This window comes from Macrobrachium nipponense, chromosome 9 (assembly GCF_015104395.2).
Source record: "Macrobrachium nipponense isolate FS-2020 chromosome 9, ASM1510439v2, whole genome shotgun sequence".
NCBI lineage: Eukaryota > Metazoa > Arthropoda > Malacostraca > Decapoda > Palaemonidae > Macrobrachium > Macrobrachium nipponense.
In genome coordinates, this window is record NC_061110.1 from 28,042,581 (window position 1) to 28,057,314 (window position 14,734).

A 14,734-nucleotide genomic window follows, 5' to 3' on the forward strand; every position below is an offset into this window, starting at 1 on the left:
TCGTAGTCAACCAGGAAAAGTCAAACCTCGTACCCAGTCAAAGGATTCTCTACCTGGGCATGACCATCAATACGACAGTTGCAAGAGTTTTTCCGTCGGATCAGGGATTGGAGAAGTTGCGAGTGGTGGCGAGCGACTTCCTGTCAGAACCACATCAGTCACCTCATCAGTGGCAGGTTCTTCTTGGAGTGTTGTCTTCCCTGGAGAAGCTGGTCCCTCATGGGCGTCTTCATCTTCGGTCTCTGCAATGGAGACTGGAGGAATTCTGTTCTTTCGAAGGGCGTCTCTCTGCGTTCTCTTCCACCGGACTTCCTTCTGTTCTCAGACACCTCTTTTGCAGGTTGGGGGGCTCATTTAGGCGGCCTTATTGCATCAGGCGTTTGGAGTTTGAAGGACAAACAGCAACATATCAACGTCTTGGAGTTGAAGGCAGCCTTCCTGGGTCTGAACGAGTTTTGGGAGAAGGTAGAGGGTCATTCTGTCATTCTCCTGTCGGACAACACCACGTTGGTCGCCTATGTCAACAAGCAGGGGGGCCTGGTTTCTCGTCAACTTGACGCCTTGACCGTCGAGGCTCACCTGTGGGGGGTCAGCAATTCGGTAGAGCTCTCAGCCAGGTATATCCCAGGGAAATGGAATGTGGTCACAGACGAACATAGTCGTCGGGATCAGATCCTAGGCACAGAGTGGTCCCTTCTTCAAGTGGTAACAGACAAACTGGTTTGGAGGAGACCCATGCTGGACCTTTTTGCGACTCGGTTCAACAGGAAGCTGGAGATATTCTGTTCAGTGGTTCCAGATCCTTTAGCGTTAGCGGAGGACGTTTTCCAACATCCCGGGGACAACCTGGAGGTGTATGCCTTCCCTCCGTTTTGTTTGATCCGTCAAGTTCTGAACAGGCTGATGAGTTCACAGGGTCTCAGGATGACTTTGGTAGCCCCTCTGTGGCCTCAGGCAGAATGGTTTCCAGATCTGCTGTCGTCGTTGTCAGAGGTTCCGAGGGAAATTCCCCCTTGGCGTCATCTCCTGTGTCAGGTTCCACCAGTCAGTAGAATCCCTGTCTTCACCGTTGGAGGCTATCAAGTATCTCCTCCGAGCGAGAGGCTTTTCTCAGAAGGACAGCAGGGCATATGTCCAGCAGTCTCAAAAAGTCAACCTCCGCAGCTAACCAAGGCAAATGGGCGATCTACTGTGATTGGTGATGTAAACAGGTTTTTCTCCACTTGCAACCTCTAGTCAGCGAATACCAGACTTTTTATCCTTCCTCAGAGATGAGAAACGTTTGTCCATTTCTGCCATTAGAGGCTAAAGGGCGGCCCTGAGTTTTTTGTTATGCCTTAAAGGTATCGACATCTCCTCGTCCTGGGAACTTGACGCTCAAGACAGTTTTCCAACTGGCCTTGGCATCTTCAAAGACGGTCTGAGCTATGATGTGAAGCACACCAGGGTTTGGGGGTCGGTGTCCTTCGAATTTGTCCCAGAATTCGTGGCCAAGACCCAAAATCCCTCTGTGCATGATGACAGGTTCACTTCATTTTCCATTCCATCACTGAATGACTTTGTGGGTGTTGTTGCTCAAGAGCTTTTGTTGTGCCCTGTCCGGGCCCTGCATTGCGATCTTAAAAGGACTCGGCACCTTAGACCAGGCTGCCGCAGGCTTTTTGCTAGCACAGGATGTACTAAGAAAGAGGTGTCTTAAGAATACTATCTCTTTTTGGATACAGTAAGCCATCAAACAGGCATACTTGGCTCTTGATGATTCTGTCACCACTTCTGTGCAGGCTAGAGCGCATGACATTAGGGTTATTGGTCCCTCTCTGGCTTTCAAAAAGAACTTGGCTGTACATAGAGTGCTGAGCGCTGGTACTTGGTTACGCCAGTCCACGTTCACCACTTTCTATCTTGAGGATGTTGCCCACAGATCTATGGACATGTTTTCCCTGGGTCCTGTGGTGGCTGCCCAACAGGTTGTGTAACTCATAGTTGCCCTTAACAGGGCACTTTTGTATCTTACCTAAGATGATTGTGTGGATGAGAGAATGAGTGAGTTGGCTGGTCTCCTTCTTTCTCTTGTACCTTGCCTTCTTCCTTCGGGCGGGTTAAGGAATAGACACGTCATTTGCTGGGCAGGTCTGATACAGGTGAGTAAGGTAGTAATACTGATAGTGTGGTCGCTTAATATACAAATATCAAACCCTCTATTCAGTAGTATATTCCCCACTCCTTGTGAAGGAATTGGGAGTGGTAACAAACCCTGGTGGATTGGTTTGCTATTGGACAGTCAAAGTTACTCTTTGGTTCCCTATATACAATGATTCTCCCATATATCATTGTACGTCACTCAGGGTCTGGGTGGTTAGATATCAATTCATCTAGCTTCTCAACAGGCTTCAGTCCCTCTCCAGAAGTCATTTCTTCTGGAGCTGGACTGGTGGGTAGGCCCCCAGCCAGTTTAGGATGTCTTGTACCTCCCTCCAAGTATGAGTCTATCCTATTGTTAAGACTGAAGGTTTGTTCATGTATGAACAAATGACAAATTTTCTAAGACAATTTGTATTTCAAACATCTAACTCACCTGGTAGTTATATATATAGCTTATGTCCCCGACATCACAGCAGAATTTCAAAACTCGTGGCAATCGCCGATTGGGTAGTCAGGTGCACCACCTGTGCGCCCTCTACCCAGGTATGTAGAACCGTTCCAACTATTCCTCAGATCTTCCCTGCCGCTGCATTGGTGACATCGTTGGAACTTCGCTCGCTTAGCCCGTGTTTTTTGCAGTTATTTGGTGAAGTACACTTTGGCTTTGGCTTTCGCTTGATTTGGACTTTTCTTGACTTTTGTTTGGATATTGTTGGTTTTGACCCTTGCTTGTTTGATCTCTCTTTTGAAAATTCCCAACATGACTGACTCTGCATCGAGTGTGAGAATGTGTGTGAGAGGTTGCAAGACCCTCATTCTATTTGTAGTAAATGTAGAGGTAAAATTTGTGAGTTGGGTGATAGGTGTAATGAATGTGTGGACTTGCCTGAGACTGAATGGATTGAGTATTACTGCTATGTGCGAAAATTAGAGAAGGATAGGATAAGGAGAGCGAAGAGTACTATGTCTCGCTCCTCCAAAGATAGTCAAGGAATAGACAGTTCTCTATCCCCCAATGAACCTTTTGATCCTTCTTCTGTAGTAACAGTACCAGATCCAGCTACGGAAACAGGTAAGAGTCCAACATTAAAGGACATGATGACAGCCATTCAAGCCCTTGGTCAACGGGTAAAATCCCTTGCAGAGGATAGGGATAAATTGTGGTCTAATGTGAGAGATCTTAAAGTGGCTAGTGATACAAAAAGTGCAAGTGCAGTGGAGGGTGCGTCCACTCGGATCTGTCGTGCTCCTAGTCCTAGACCTCTTCCAAGCTCACCAACCCCTGTGAGAAGGAAAGTCGACCGACGAAGGGAGGCGAGAGGTTTTAGCTCCCGAGCGGCCGTCCCCTCGAGCGTACCTGTTGACGATCCCCAGGACGCTCACCCTTGCCATTGGAAAGGCGAGGTTAAAGTGTTTTCTTCGTCAGCTGACGACGCAGTACCCAGACGGGGCTGGCGTCAGACTTTGAAATCTAGACCCCCTCAAAAGACAACATCCAGTAGAGCAGGACACCAAGCGTCAAGAACTGCCAGGATGTAGTCATTGGAGCAGCCCGGAGCGCTTCCCTTCCAGCTCCGATATTTGCTCTCCTACCAAGCTAAGACGCAAGATGTCGCACAGGCGGCCGTTGTCTGTGGTAGGAGGCAAGGAAATATCGGACGGGGGGAGGCCTTCAGTGCGGGCTGCAACTCCGGAACGCTTCTCTTTCGACTCCGATGCTTGCTCTCCTACCAAGCTAAGATGCAAGATGTCGCACAGGCGGCCGTCATCTTTGGTAGGAGGAAAGGAAGTATCGGACGGAGGGAGGCCTTCGGTGCGTGCTGCAACTCCTGAACGCTTCTCTTTCGACTCTGATGCTTGCTCTCCTACCAAGCTAAGACGCAAGATGTCGCATCGAGAGGCTGGACGCCAAGACGCCAGGCGTCAAGAAACTGAAAGCCAGGACGCCGATCGTCAAGATTCTTTACGACAGAGCACCAAGAGTCAAGAAGCTGGACGCCAGGACGCCAGGCATCAAGAGGCTGGACGCCAAGACGTGGAACGTCAAGTAATTGAACAGCAGGACGCCAAATGTCAAGAAGTTCGACACCAGGAAGCCGAGCGTCAGGATTCTCTACGCCAGGACACCAGGCGTCAAGAACATTCTTTGGAAGCACCGACGAAGCATGACATCGCTACATTGGTTATGGGTCGATCGGAAGAAGGGAAGGATGACTCCCTCCCTTCTCCTTTTTGTCCGATGGAAGACTTTTCCGACGAAGAGAATCAAAGAGATCTACAGCCTTCGTCAGACTTGAAAAGACTTATGAAAGTTTTCACGGAACTTTTTCCGGAAAACTTTGTTCCAGCTGCCCCTCATTCCCCACCTTCAGAGTTCACTCTAGGGAAGGCAACTAAGAAGTCCGACTTTACAAAGATGGTGTTATCACGCTCTTCGAAGAGAGCATTGAAAATTATGAAGGAATGGATGGACACAAAGAGAGACCAAGGAAAGACAGCTTTCTCATTTCCTCTGGCCAGATTAGCGTCCAGATCTAGCATCTGGTATGATACTGGAGAAGCTCTCGGTCTGGCAGTTCCCGCTTCTTCCCAAGGGGACTTCTCAAGTCTTGTGGACGCTTCTCGTCGGACACCCATGGGAAAGACGAAGGTTTTTTGGTCTACCTCTGAAATGGACCACCTCCTCAAAGGGATCTTTAGAGCCTTCGAGGTAATTTCTTAGACTGGACTCTGGGATCTTTGGGGAAGAAAATAGAAACCTTCAAGTCTGCTGATACGGAAGAGCTTGTTCACCTGATGTCTTGCATTGACAAAGCTCTTCGAGATGGGTCGAACGAGCTAGTGGTTCTTTTCTCTGTGGGAATCCTGAAGAAAGGGGCCCAAATGTGTTCTTTCCTTTTGAATGGGGTCACCCATTCAAAAAGCGGAACTGCTGTTTGCTCCCCTTTCCACACATCTTTTCCCACAAGATTTAGTGAAGGAAGTCTCCTCTGCCTTAGCCCAAAAGGCTACGCAGGATCTAATGACAAAGGCAGCAAGGAAAGTCCTACCAACAAGTTTTGGAGCACAGAAACTCAAGGAAACTACTCCTCTGCCTCGAGTTTCTCGGCCCTTTCGAGGAAGATCCCTCAGTAGAGGGAACACAAGACCGGTGGCAAAAAATTCGAAGAAAAGAGGCTTCAGACAAGGCCGGAACACTTAGAGATGGTTCCAACGAGTTAGCGGCGTTTTTTCTCGGCAGGAATGCTTAAGAAAAGAGCCCAAATTTATTCTTTCCTTGCTTATGAGGTCTCCTCTGCCTTAGCCCAAAAGGCAACGCAGGACTTAATATCGAGAATCCCCGATAATTGTTTTTACGATAATCGGGAACCTTGCCAAATGCTCGAATTCCTGGAATTTCTAGCGTTTGCAAGAAGAACTGCTACTGAAGTAAGAATATCTTTCAGTAGACGACCAACCCTGGAATACAGAAGCGAACATCCAGTTTGGCTTGAACTTTCGTCTTCGGGTTTTCTGTTTTCACTATTGAAGCTTTCCTTAAGGGAAGACTTCTCCTTCATTCTCTTGACTAGAGAAGGAAGGGTTTAGATTTCCAATCCTTATTCTCATTCCTCGAAGGGAAAAGAATTTAGGATGGAAGTCGTTGTACAGAAACCTACAAATATACGACGTATATTACCCTCGAGATATGATTCTGTTAAGCAGTTGAATTGTCCAGGGGGTAGTCGCATACCGTAGTTAATTCTACGGTTTGTGACTGAGACGACTAATATCCTAATGGAACTGCAACTCGGGACTGTCTGCATCCCAGGAGTTACCAGTTTCGATTTTTAAGATACTTATGGTATGGTCACGACAACACCACCTCAGTTTTTTGTATTTACCGAAATCCGTTTCGTTTAAATATAATTGCTTGAGCATAATAGATCCCTTTTTTAACGCTTGATTATTCTAGCCGAACGCATTCTTTTGAGGAATGGATTACCTGGCAACTCAGGATAGCGAGTGAGCAAGAACTAACTGAGTAGGGGACTGCAGAAGACAACTCAGTACCAGCTGGCTCTCCGAGATGCACGGTCGGGTTATATGTCTCTCCCCTACAATGATTGACTACCGAACCTTTTCTCTGTCCAACAATATTGGACTTAGGTCTCTGATTAACGGGGATTCTTGCATACACGAATGACATCTTCTGCATCCCCTTAGATATTGCGAGAATTTTCAACAGAGATATATATTCTGGACTTTTTCATCTTTATGTTTACCGCACAGTAACAGAAGTCTTTACTAGTCTCCCGCTGCATCGCATTGCGATAATGCGAAATGTTTTTTTCAGACATCTGAGTTTGTCTTCAAAATATCTTGTATTCAGAGGGGTGCAATTGTTCATTGTTCACCCCGAATTGACAGATATATACGGAAGACATCACCTGCTCCCCGACCTGCCAGCTCTACTTCCATATGATCAGCCCATGAGAAGTAGTACTTCTCTGTGTTTTTCATTACTGGAAACCGCCCCGCTTTCATTGCAACTACAACCCCTCACCTTACAGCAATGAAATAGCTGTTAGCGTTTTCAGTCCTTTGTAAGCACAGGTTCAGAACCTTGAGAATTCTTCTCTCGATTCGGCTGTGAAGACGTAGGTTGCATTCACTTTCCACCTTCGTCTTCAATGGAACATAGTGTTGTTTTCTTCTTAGCTGAGATTCAACTACTATGAGAATGTCTTGCCATTAAGGACCTCGGTCTCTAGAAGGCAATTGACTTTCGCCTATTGGGCACATGCCTTAAGAGACACATCACCTCGTTAAGAGATTCACCACCTCGCCGTCCAGCATCAGTGAAAAACAAATAGAAGATTTGTTTGGTCTCTCGGCATAACCCTTTAAAAGGCAAAGATCACGTGACTTGCTCGGATGCTTGGACAACTTGCCTCACTACCGAACGCAGTCAGTAGGCAGCTGTCAGAGCGCCCAAGTCAGTTACGGTCTACGCTGTGGACTTAGTAGGTTGTTCCAGAACAATCATTACTTCATCCTAATAGATTGTCCCAGTACCCATACCATGGACACCCACCATGGAGTGTCGCTGTCCTATCCATTGCCGAGAAGAAGAATCTTCGCTGCAATGGGATAGGAGAATGAGAGACTTCGCTGCAGACTTTAAGAGAAGTCGTAACGTTACAACCTCGACCATTAAGCGATACATAAGCATGTTCGCAGATGTCTTCAATGACAGGAACTTAAACATGTCTGGATATAAAGATCTCCAAGACCTTCTCAGATCCTTCGACACTACTAAAGAGAGACTACAGTCCCCTCCAGCATGGAATCTGGACGTAGTCCTGAAGTTTCTCATGAGTGATAGGTTCGAGCCTTTACAGGAAACATCATTTAAGGACCTCATCATGAAAACTCTCTTCTTAGTCTAGCGACAGCAAAAAGAGTCAGTGAAATCCATGCCTTCAGCAAAGCTGCAGGTTTCAGACAGGGCAATGCTATCTGCTCTCTACAGCTGGGATTTCTAGCGAAGAACGAACGCCCTTCTCAGACCTGGCCCAAATCGTTCGAGATTCCAAACCTGTCGGATCTCACAGGTAAGGAAGTAGAGAGATTTCTTTGTCCGGTAAGGGCCCTGAGGCATTACCTGGAAAGAACGAAGCAATTATGTGGCAATTCAGAGAGGCTTTGGTGTTCTGTCAGAAAGCCGTCTCTGCAAATGTCAAAGAATGCGCTATCCTTTTTTATAAGGCATTTAATCAAGGAAGCACATTCAGCATGTAATGAAGCGGATCTCAGGCTACTGAAAAGTGAAGACTCACGAGGTTAGGGCCGTAGCAACCTCTGTAGCTTTTAAACAGAGTAGATCCCTTCAAAATATCCTGGACGCAACCTTTTGGAGAAGGAAATCAGTGTTTGCGTCGCACTATCTGGGGCAAGTTCAAACTGTATGAAGACTGCTATGCGCTGGGACCGTTCGTAGCAGCTCATCCAGTAGTGGGACAAGGGACTACCCCTGAAATCCCATAACCCAATACCCTTTTTCTTACCTTGGAACTATTGAATTTTATGGTTGTTTGTGGAGACTGGACGCAGTCTCCCACAATCATTGATCCTTAGTCAGGTGGTCAACTTGTTCCTTGGTAGCGCCCGGAACAGGGTTATTGTAGGGAGTCTAGTCACATAGAGGTTTGACCGGTAGACAGTCTCCAAGAGGTCTTCAGCCCCCTGGGTGGATCGCTGGATCTCGTAAGGAAAGCAGACATAATGAGGCAGGATATCATTGAAGTCAGCTTCCTTAACAGGTACGAACCCGTAAGTTTGTTTTTACTTAACTCTTATGTCAATTCCAACGATGATAGCTGTCTCTGACCCTCCACCAAAGGTGTCAATCAGCTATATATATAACTACCAGGTGAGTTAGATGTTTGAAAATGTTATTTTCATGATAAAATAAATTTTTGAACATACTCACCTGGTAGTTATATATAATTTAATTCCCACCCTCCTCCCCTCTAGAGACTATGGGCATGGAAGATCTGAGGAATAGTTGGAACGGTTCTACGTACCTGGGTAGAGGGCGCACAGGTGGTGCACCTGACTACCCAATCGGCGATTGCCGCGAGTTTTGAAATTCTGCCGTGACGTCAGGGACATAAGCTATATATATAACTACCAGGTGAGTATGTTCAAAATTTATTTTATCATGAAAATAACATTTTTTCATAGCTACAAACCTAAGGTCTTAACATTATACTGCCCACCTCTATCCGCCCCTTTGTTTGTTAACACATCCTGAGTTTGGAAAGACTGACGTGATGGCATAGGTGCGTGGTCTTTGACCACTCTTCACCCGGTATACACACGCATTGCCAGATCTCGCAAGATTCCTTGCTTTCATCTGCGTTTTAACGGGATCCAGCTAGGCACTAGAAATTATTTTATTGTTAAGACCTCAGGTTTGTAACTAAAAAAAATACAAATTGTCTCAGAAAATTTGTAATTTTTCTAACAATATTTTCATGAAAATTTTGTATCGTGTATTGAACAAATGCTCGTATACTTCGAGCTGACTGATTATCTTGTTTATAGTAGTTAGGTTCCAATGAAAAGTTCACACTATTGTGAATTCTAGCAACTTGAATCGTGTAAGATTGAGGTATTACTGCAAGTCATTTAGGGAACACATGCCTCTTAAGTCATTTAGGGAACACATGCCTCATTTTCCCATCTTTCCCTGCTTAGGATACTTTGTATTAGTGAATTGCTGCTGTTTCTCAGGCGGGTGATCAGACTGGACATTGTTCTCCTTACAATGATTTTTAAATTATCCAGGCAGTTTTCTGTGAACATCTGTGTGGCAGTGTTTTTGAGGCGTCTCAGAATGTCATTGTAAACAACAGTGATACATCTCATCATGGTTTCTCGGGTATAGTTCACCCAAAGGGAACACCCTTATATACTGTAACAGTACGAGTGGAAGAGCAGCATTTTCATGTCTGCTGTATCATTTAGGTCATCCGTGATAATGTGACCCAAATGCAGAAATTCATACATGAATTCCAGTCGATGCTTTCTGAAGAAAACTTGTGGTTCTGCAATATGCTTAGTGATCCCGTAAGCAGCGACATGCACTGGGTCTTGGTTTTGTTGTAGTATAGAATATCAAATTCCTCTGCATATTGGTGGCAAGCGTCAATGAGTCACTAGAGACCTTGCACAGATGAGGAAATCAGAACCATCTCATCAGCTTAATGCAGGTTGTTTGTTGTTGTTTCATTGACAGTGGATCCGACTGGGAGTGAGTTCAGTTTGATATTCAGGGCATCTGTGTATGTATGCTTTTCTCACATCTACAAAACAGAGGTAAACAGAAGAGGCTGATGTAGATACAGGTGTTGGCTGAGTGGTTTGCTTTAAATCTGAACTGGTTGTCAGTGTGTGTTAAAAGGTGAGAACTCTCACTAGAAGAATCAACTCGAGTATCATCAACGCAATCTTATTGATTGCAATCAGGCAATAATTGACAGGGTCAGCTGCATCCTTTAGCTTGTTTTTGATTAATGGTATGAAGTGAACTAAGAGTAGAGAGTCTGGAAGAAACTGGTGAATTATACACACTGGATAGGGCAGCTAGCAAAATGTAAATTATCAGGCGGCAGAATTTGAAAGCTTCTGCAGGAAAACCTTCGAAGCCGGACGATTTATTATTAGGTAGATTGTGTATGGCATCACTGAATTTACCTACCATAATACCTGGCATAATATGATCTGCAAAATGAAATTGAATGTTATCAGTAAGAAGGTTATCCACATCCCTTTGGGAGTCTTGATCGTTTATGTAACTCTGGATAGTGTTGAAGTGATTGCCTCACATTCTTGCGATAGCCTCGTCACTGATGGCTTCTATTCTCTGTGATAGTTAGTTTTGGGATTTAGGGTTTGAATGTTTCCAAAGACAAGGAAAATCATTGGATTCTAAATTTCTAGACATTTCATCAGCTCTTAGTTGCTTTTCATTTATTCTGCAGTGCTTAAGAGCAAGGTTGAACTGTGCTCTCGCCTGACTCATTAGCAACGCAGTGTCCTTCCCTTGGGCTACCATTTTGCCTCCACAGCAAAAACATTTCTCATGAATATGTATACAGATCTTTAACAAAGTCATTCCAGCCAGGTATATTACAGGAATTACCTTGATGAATTTTAAAGGTAGTCCTGGTCATTTCTACATTCTGTTAGTACAAAGTAAAGCGTCTTGCCAGTTGAACTATTGACTGCAACCTGGTTTCTGACTTCACCCTAAAGTACTATGTGGTTTTCTGTTGGTTTTTAAAGTCCCAGTTAACAGCTGATGAGTGATCAGTTAGGGGGTCCTCACGGTAAGGAAGGATGTGGTACTGTATGACATCTGTAAACAGATATGATCGTAGCCCGTTGCAAGGTCGTATTGAAAGTTGCATGTCACAGTAGAACCATGAAATTGTGGAGACATGATACAGTGGTCCAGCCAGGAAGTTGCAATTGTGTCTGTGCTATTTTGTACATAGAAATAGGAGGAGGGAGGGAGGAGCATGACATTGCTAATTTGGAGAGCATGATTTTGACAGAAGCAAGTTTATTATAGAATTGTTTTGCGGTGTGAGAATTAACTTCCCCAATTATACAAATATGATCAACAGGTGAATCATGAATAATACTTTGTAACTCACCTATTACTACTAAGGGATTCAGAGCCAATGGAATGCTGTTTTTCGGCAATAACTTTTTATCTAAATATCAGATAAGGGTGAAAGGTGACAAGTGTGTATTTTATAACCCTACCTAATTTTTGCAAGTATTCTTAAGTACCTAAATTTGATAGTTTTGATATTTATAGAGCAAAATAAAGTCACCAATGCTAGAACAGAGAAAATCACAGAAAATGATACAAAAACCATTCGTAGCATAAACATAATATGACATCATGAGGCTCCACCCATCCACCAGGTAGGCAGTAAGTCACTAAGGCAGTCTAGGCCTCAACAAATTTGGTAATGGCTAGCAGGATATGGAATTGTCCCCACGTTTGCAAAACTGCATATGTGCTACGGCTTGCTACTTTGTATACAAGCGAGAAGACCCATGGCAAGATTTAGCGTGAATAGGTAACTTTTTCTATAATGGGCAATAGTTACTTGGTAACACTCATCTCTTGCTGCAGCAAATAGAAGGCTGTAGTGTCGAAACCTGAGGTAAAACAAACATGACTGTTTTTTTTGTATTCCCGCCCTGAATAGATGTAGACCTAACAAATGAGTTCGTGGCCTAGCAGGTGGTTGGGTTCTTAGCCTAGAATAGCCTAACCTAAGTGGTTAAGTTGTTATCATAGCCTAGGCTAGCTAGTCCGAACCTGTCCCTACCAACTTAGCCTAATATAAGTGGTCGGATTCTAGGCATAGCCTAGATAGTTCAAACCTATCTAAACCATCCTAACCTAGCCTAAGTGTAGGAGTCCTTAGCCTAGCCTAACTGGTTTGGGTTTATCTTTGTCAGACGTGCTCTTTAATTTTCCAAAGCATGTTCTGCCTTTTATGAATTCTGCAAGATTTTCCCATTCTTCAAGAGTCTGGGATTGGGTTAGGTTAGGTTGGGTACAATTCCCAGCTTAACCTACCTTTATATGTCCAAGTAACTAGACCAGTACTCTCTCTCAACATCCTAGGACATCTCTGATGAGTAGCATACTGAATGTATGTCATCATAGGGGAATCACCTCATAGGACATCTCTGCTGTCTACAGTGCACAAGATGACAGTAGGATATTAAAATGTAATTGGGTAGAGCACATTATCATAGATCATCCCCTTGGGTTATCCTACTGTCTCCTCTGTGTACTTGGAGGAGACCCATGTTAGACCTCTTCATTACATGGTTCAACAGGAAGCTAGAGGTCTACTGTTCATGGTCTCAGATCTGTTGGCTGGGGCAGACTCCCCCTTCTGAATAAAGTGGTGAGATCTCAGAAGCTTAGGATGTTGATGGTTGCTCCTTTATGTGCCTAAGGCGAAATGGTTTCCGGACCTGTTATCTCTGCTGGCAGAAGTTCTAAGATAGCTACCTCCCTAGCACAGTCTACTATGTCAACCACATGTAGAGTGGTACCACCATTCAGTACAGTACCTATCTCTTCCTGGATTGAGCTTATCAAGTATATTCTGTGAACGAGTTTTTTTTTTAATAGCAATGACTCAGATGTCAGGATATATCAGAAAGTCATCGTGTGTACCAGGGAAAATGGTCCGTCTACTGTGATTGGTGTCGTAGACGGGTTATTTCTCCCCTTGGTTCTTCTATTCAACAAGTAGCTGATTTTTTAGTATTTCTGAGAGTAGAAAAAAAAATTTATCTTTATCAGCCATAAAAGGTTATATGGCTGCTCTAGCTGTGGTGCTAAGGATGAGAGACTTAGATATTTCTGCTTCTTGAGAAATATCTATGTTGATCAAAAGCCTTCAGCAGTCCTGTCCTTCTAGAGAACTTAAATCTCCTGGCTGGGATTTAACTCTAGTATTATCTAGCCTTACGAAGGCTCCCTATGAACCAATGCAAGAAGCTACAGATAGAAACATATGCTTAAAGCAATCTTCTTGGTGGCCCTAGCATCGACAAAAAGAGTGAGGAAACTTCATGGTTTGTCACATGACATAAAACACACCAGCAGTTGGCATTCTTTAGTGTTTGAATTTATTCCAAAATTCATTGCTAAGACGCAGAATCCAACAATTATTGATGACAGATTTGTCTCCTTTTCTATACCTTCTTTGGGAGACTGTAGATAATGATCTGACAAAATGTTATGTCCTGTCAGAACGCTGCATGCTTATTTAAAAGGAACTTGACATATCAGACCAGCATGTCGAAGATTTTCTGTTAACACTGGCCCGGTCAAGAAAGAAGTGTACAAGAATACAGTTTCGTTTTGTTTAAGAAAAACAATAGGGAATGCCTATTAAACAGAGGCAAGAGAGTCAGATGACATCATGAGGGCAAGAGCCCATGACATTAGAGGTCTGAGCTCTTCCTTGGCTTTTAAGAAGAATATATCTGTTCATAAAATATTAAGAGCTGGTTCATGGTTATGCAAACCACTTCACTTCTTTACTTGAGGGTGTTGCCCATAGGTTCAGACACTTTTTCTTTAGGTCCAGTGGTGGCTGCTCAACAAGTTGTGCAACTCATCCAGTGCCCCTGGCAGGTCATTTTGTATTTTCTCTAAGATGAGGGTATGAAAGTGAAATGAATGAAACTACTGGTCGGTTTTCTTTTATATTTTCTGTCTCCTTCTTCACTTATGGGCATTAAGAAGAGAGTGCTACTGTCATAAGCTGGAACAGGCAGGATACAGGTGAGTGAAGTAGCCATGCTGTTAGAGTAATCATGAGTTTAAGATACCTATCAGTAGCAAGATGATTTGTTATTAGAACAGACAGCTTCTTATCTTCCACGGGTGCAATGAACTATGACATTGTATAGAAACCCAGAAGTCTGAATCTATGATATTGATATATATCTTAGATTCTGAAATGATGATCAGTTTTTCTTAGACTGATTTTGTTCAGGAAACTGATCAAAGGTGACAAACCTCCAGTCTGTTAATAGTACTTACCTCCCACCAAAGGTAAGTCTGTCCTAATGTTAAGAGTGAGGCTTTGTTTCTTATATGAACAAATGACAAATTTTTAAATCTATTTTTCATAATTAACAACTTGAGGTGTTAACATACAAGGCCCACCTCTAACTACCCCTCTGACAATTAACCTGGGTTGGAAGAATAACTCATGGTCATGGGTTGCTTAGGGGTATGTGGGTGGTCCCACATAACTCATGACCAAGCACAGATGCCAGTACTAGTCCCCTGCATACACAGTTTTGTTAACTACCAGTTTCCAGCTGGCACAAGAAGATTTATTCTAATGTTAAGACCTCAGGTTTGTTAGTGATGAAAAATACAAATTGATTAAAAATCTATCATTTTGCATGGGAGATGAGGAGGTCAGGGCCCGTGAGTAACTTGGCTCTCTCCACTATGGCACATAGCCTCTTCACTGATGAG

General features: G+C 43.9%; 1 protein-coding gene across 1 annotated transcript in view; it reads left to right on the forward strand.

The window, feature by feature from the left end:
* The first annotated feature begins 3,105 nt into the window (after positions 1-3,105).
* Positions 3,106-14,734, forward strand: part of LOC135218038 (pachytene checkpoint protein 2 homolog) — a 122,064-nt gene continuing 110,435 nt past the window's right edge. Inside the window, exon 1 of the mRNA XM_064254182.1 lies at positions 3,106-3,348. Within this exon, the coding sequence (XP_064110252.1) occupies positions 3,106-3,348 (243 nt within the window). The remainder of the gene's footprint in view (positions 3,349-14,734) is intronic.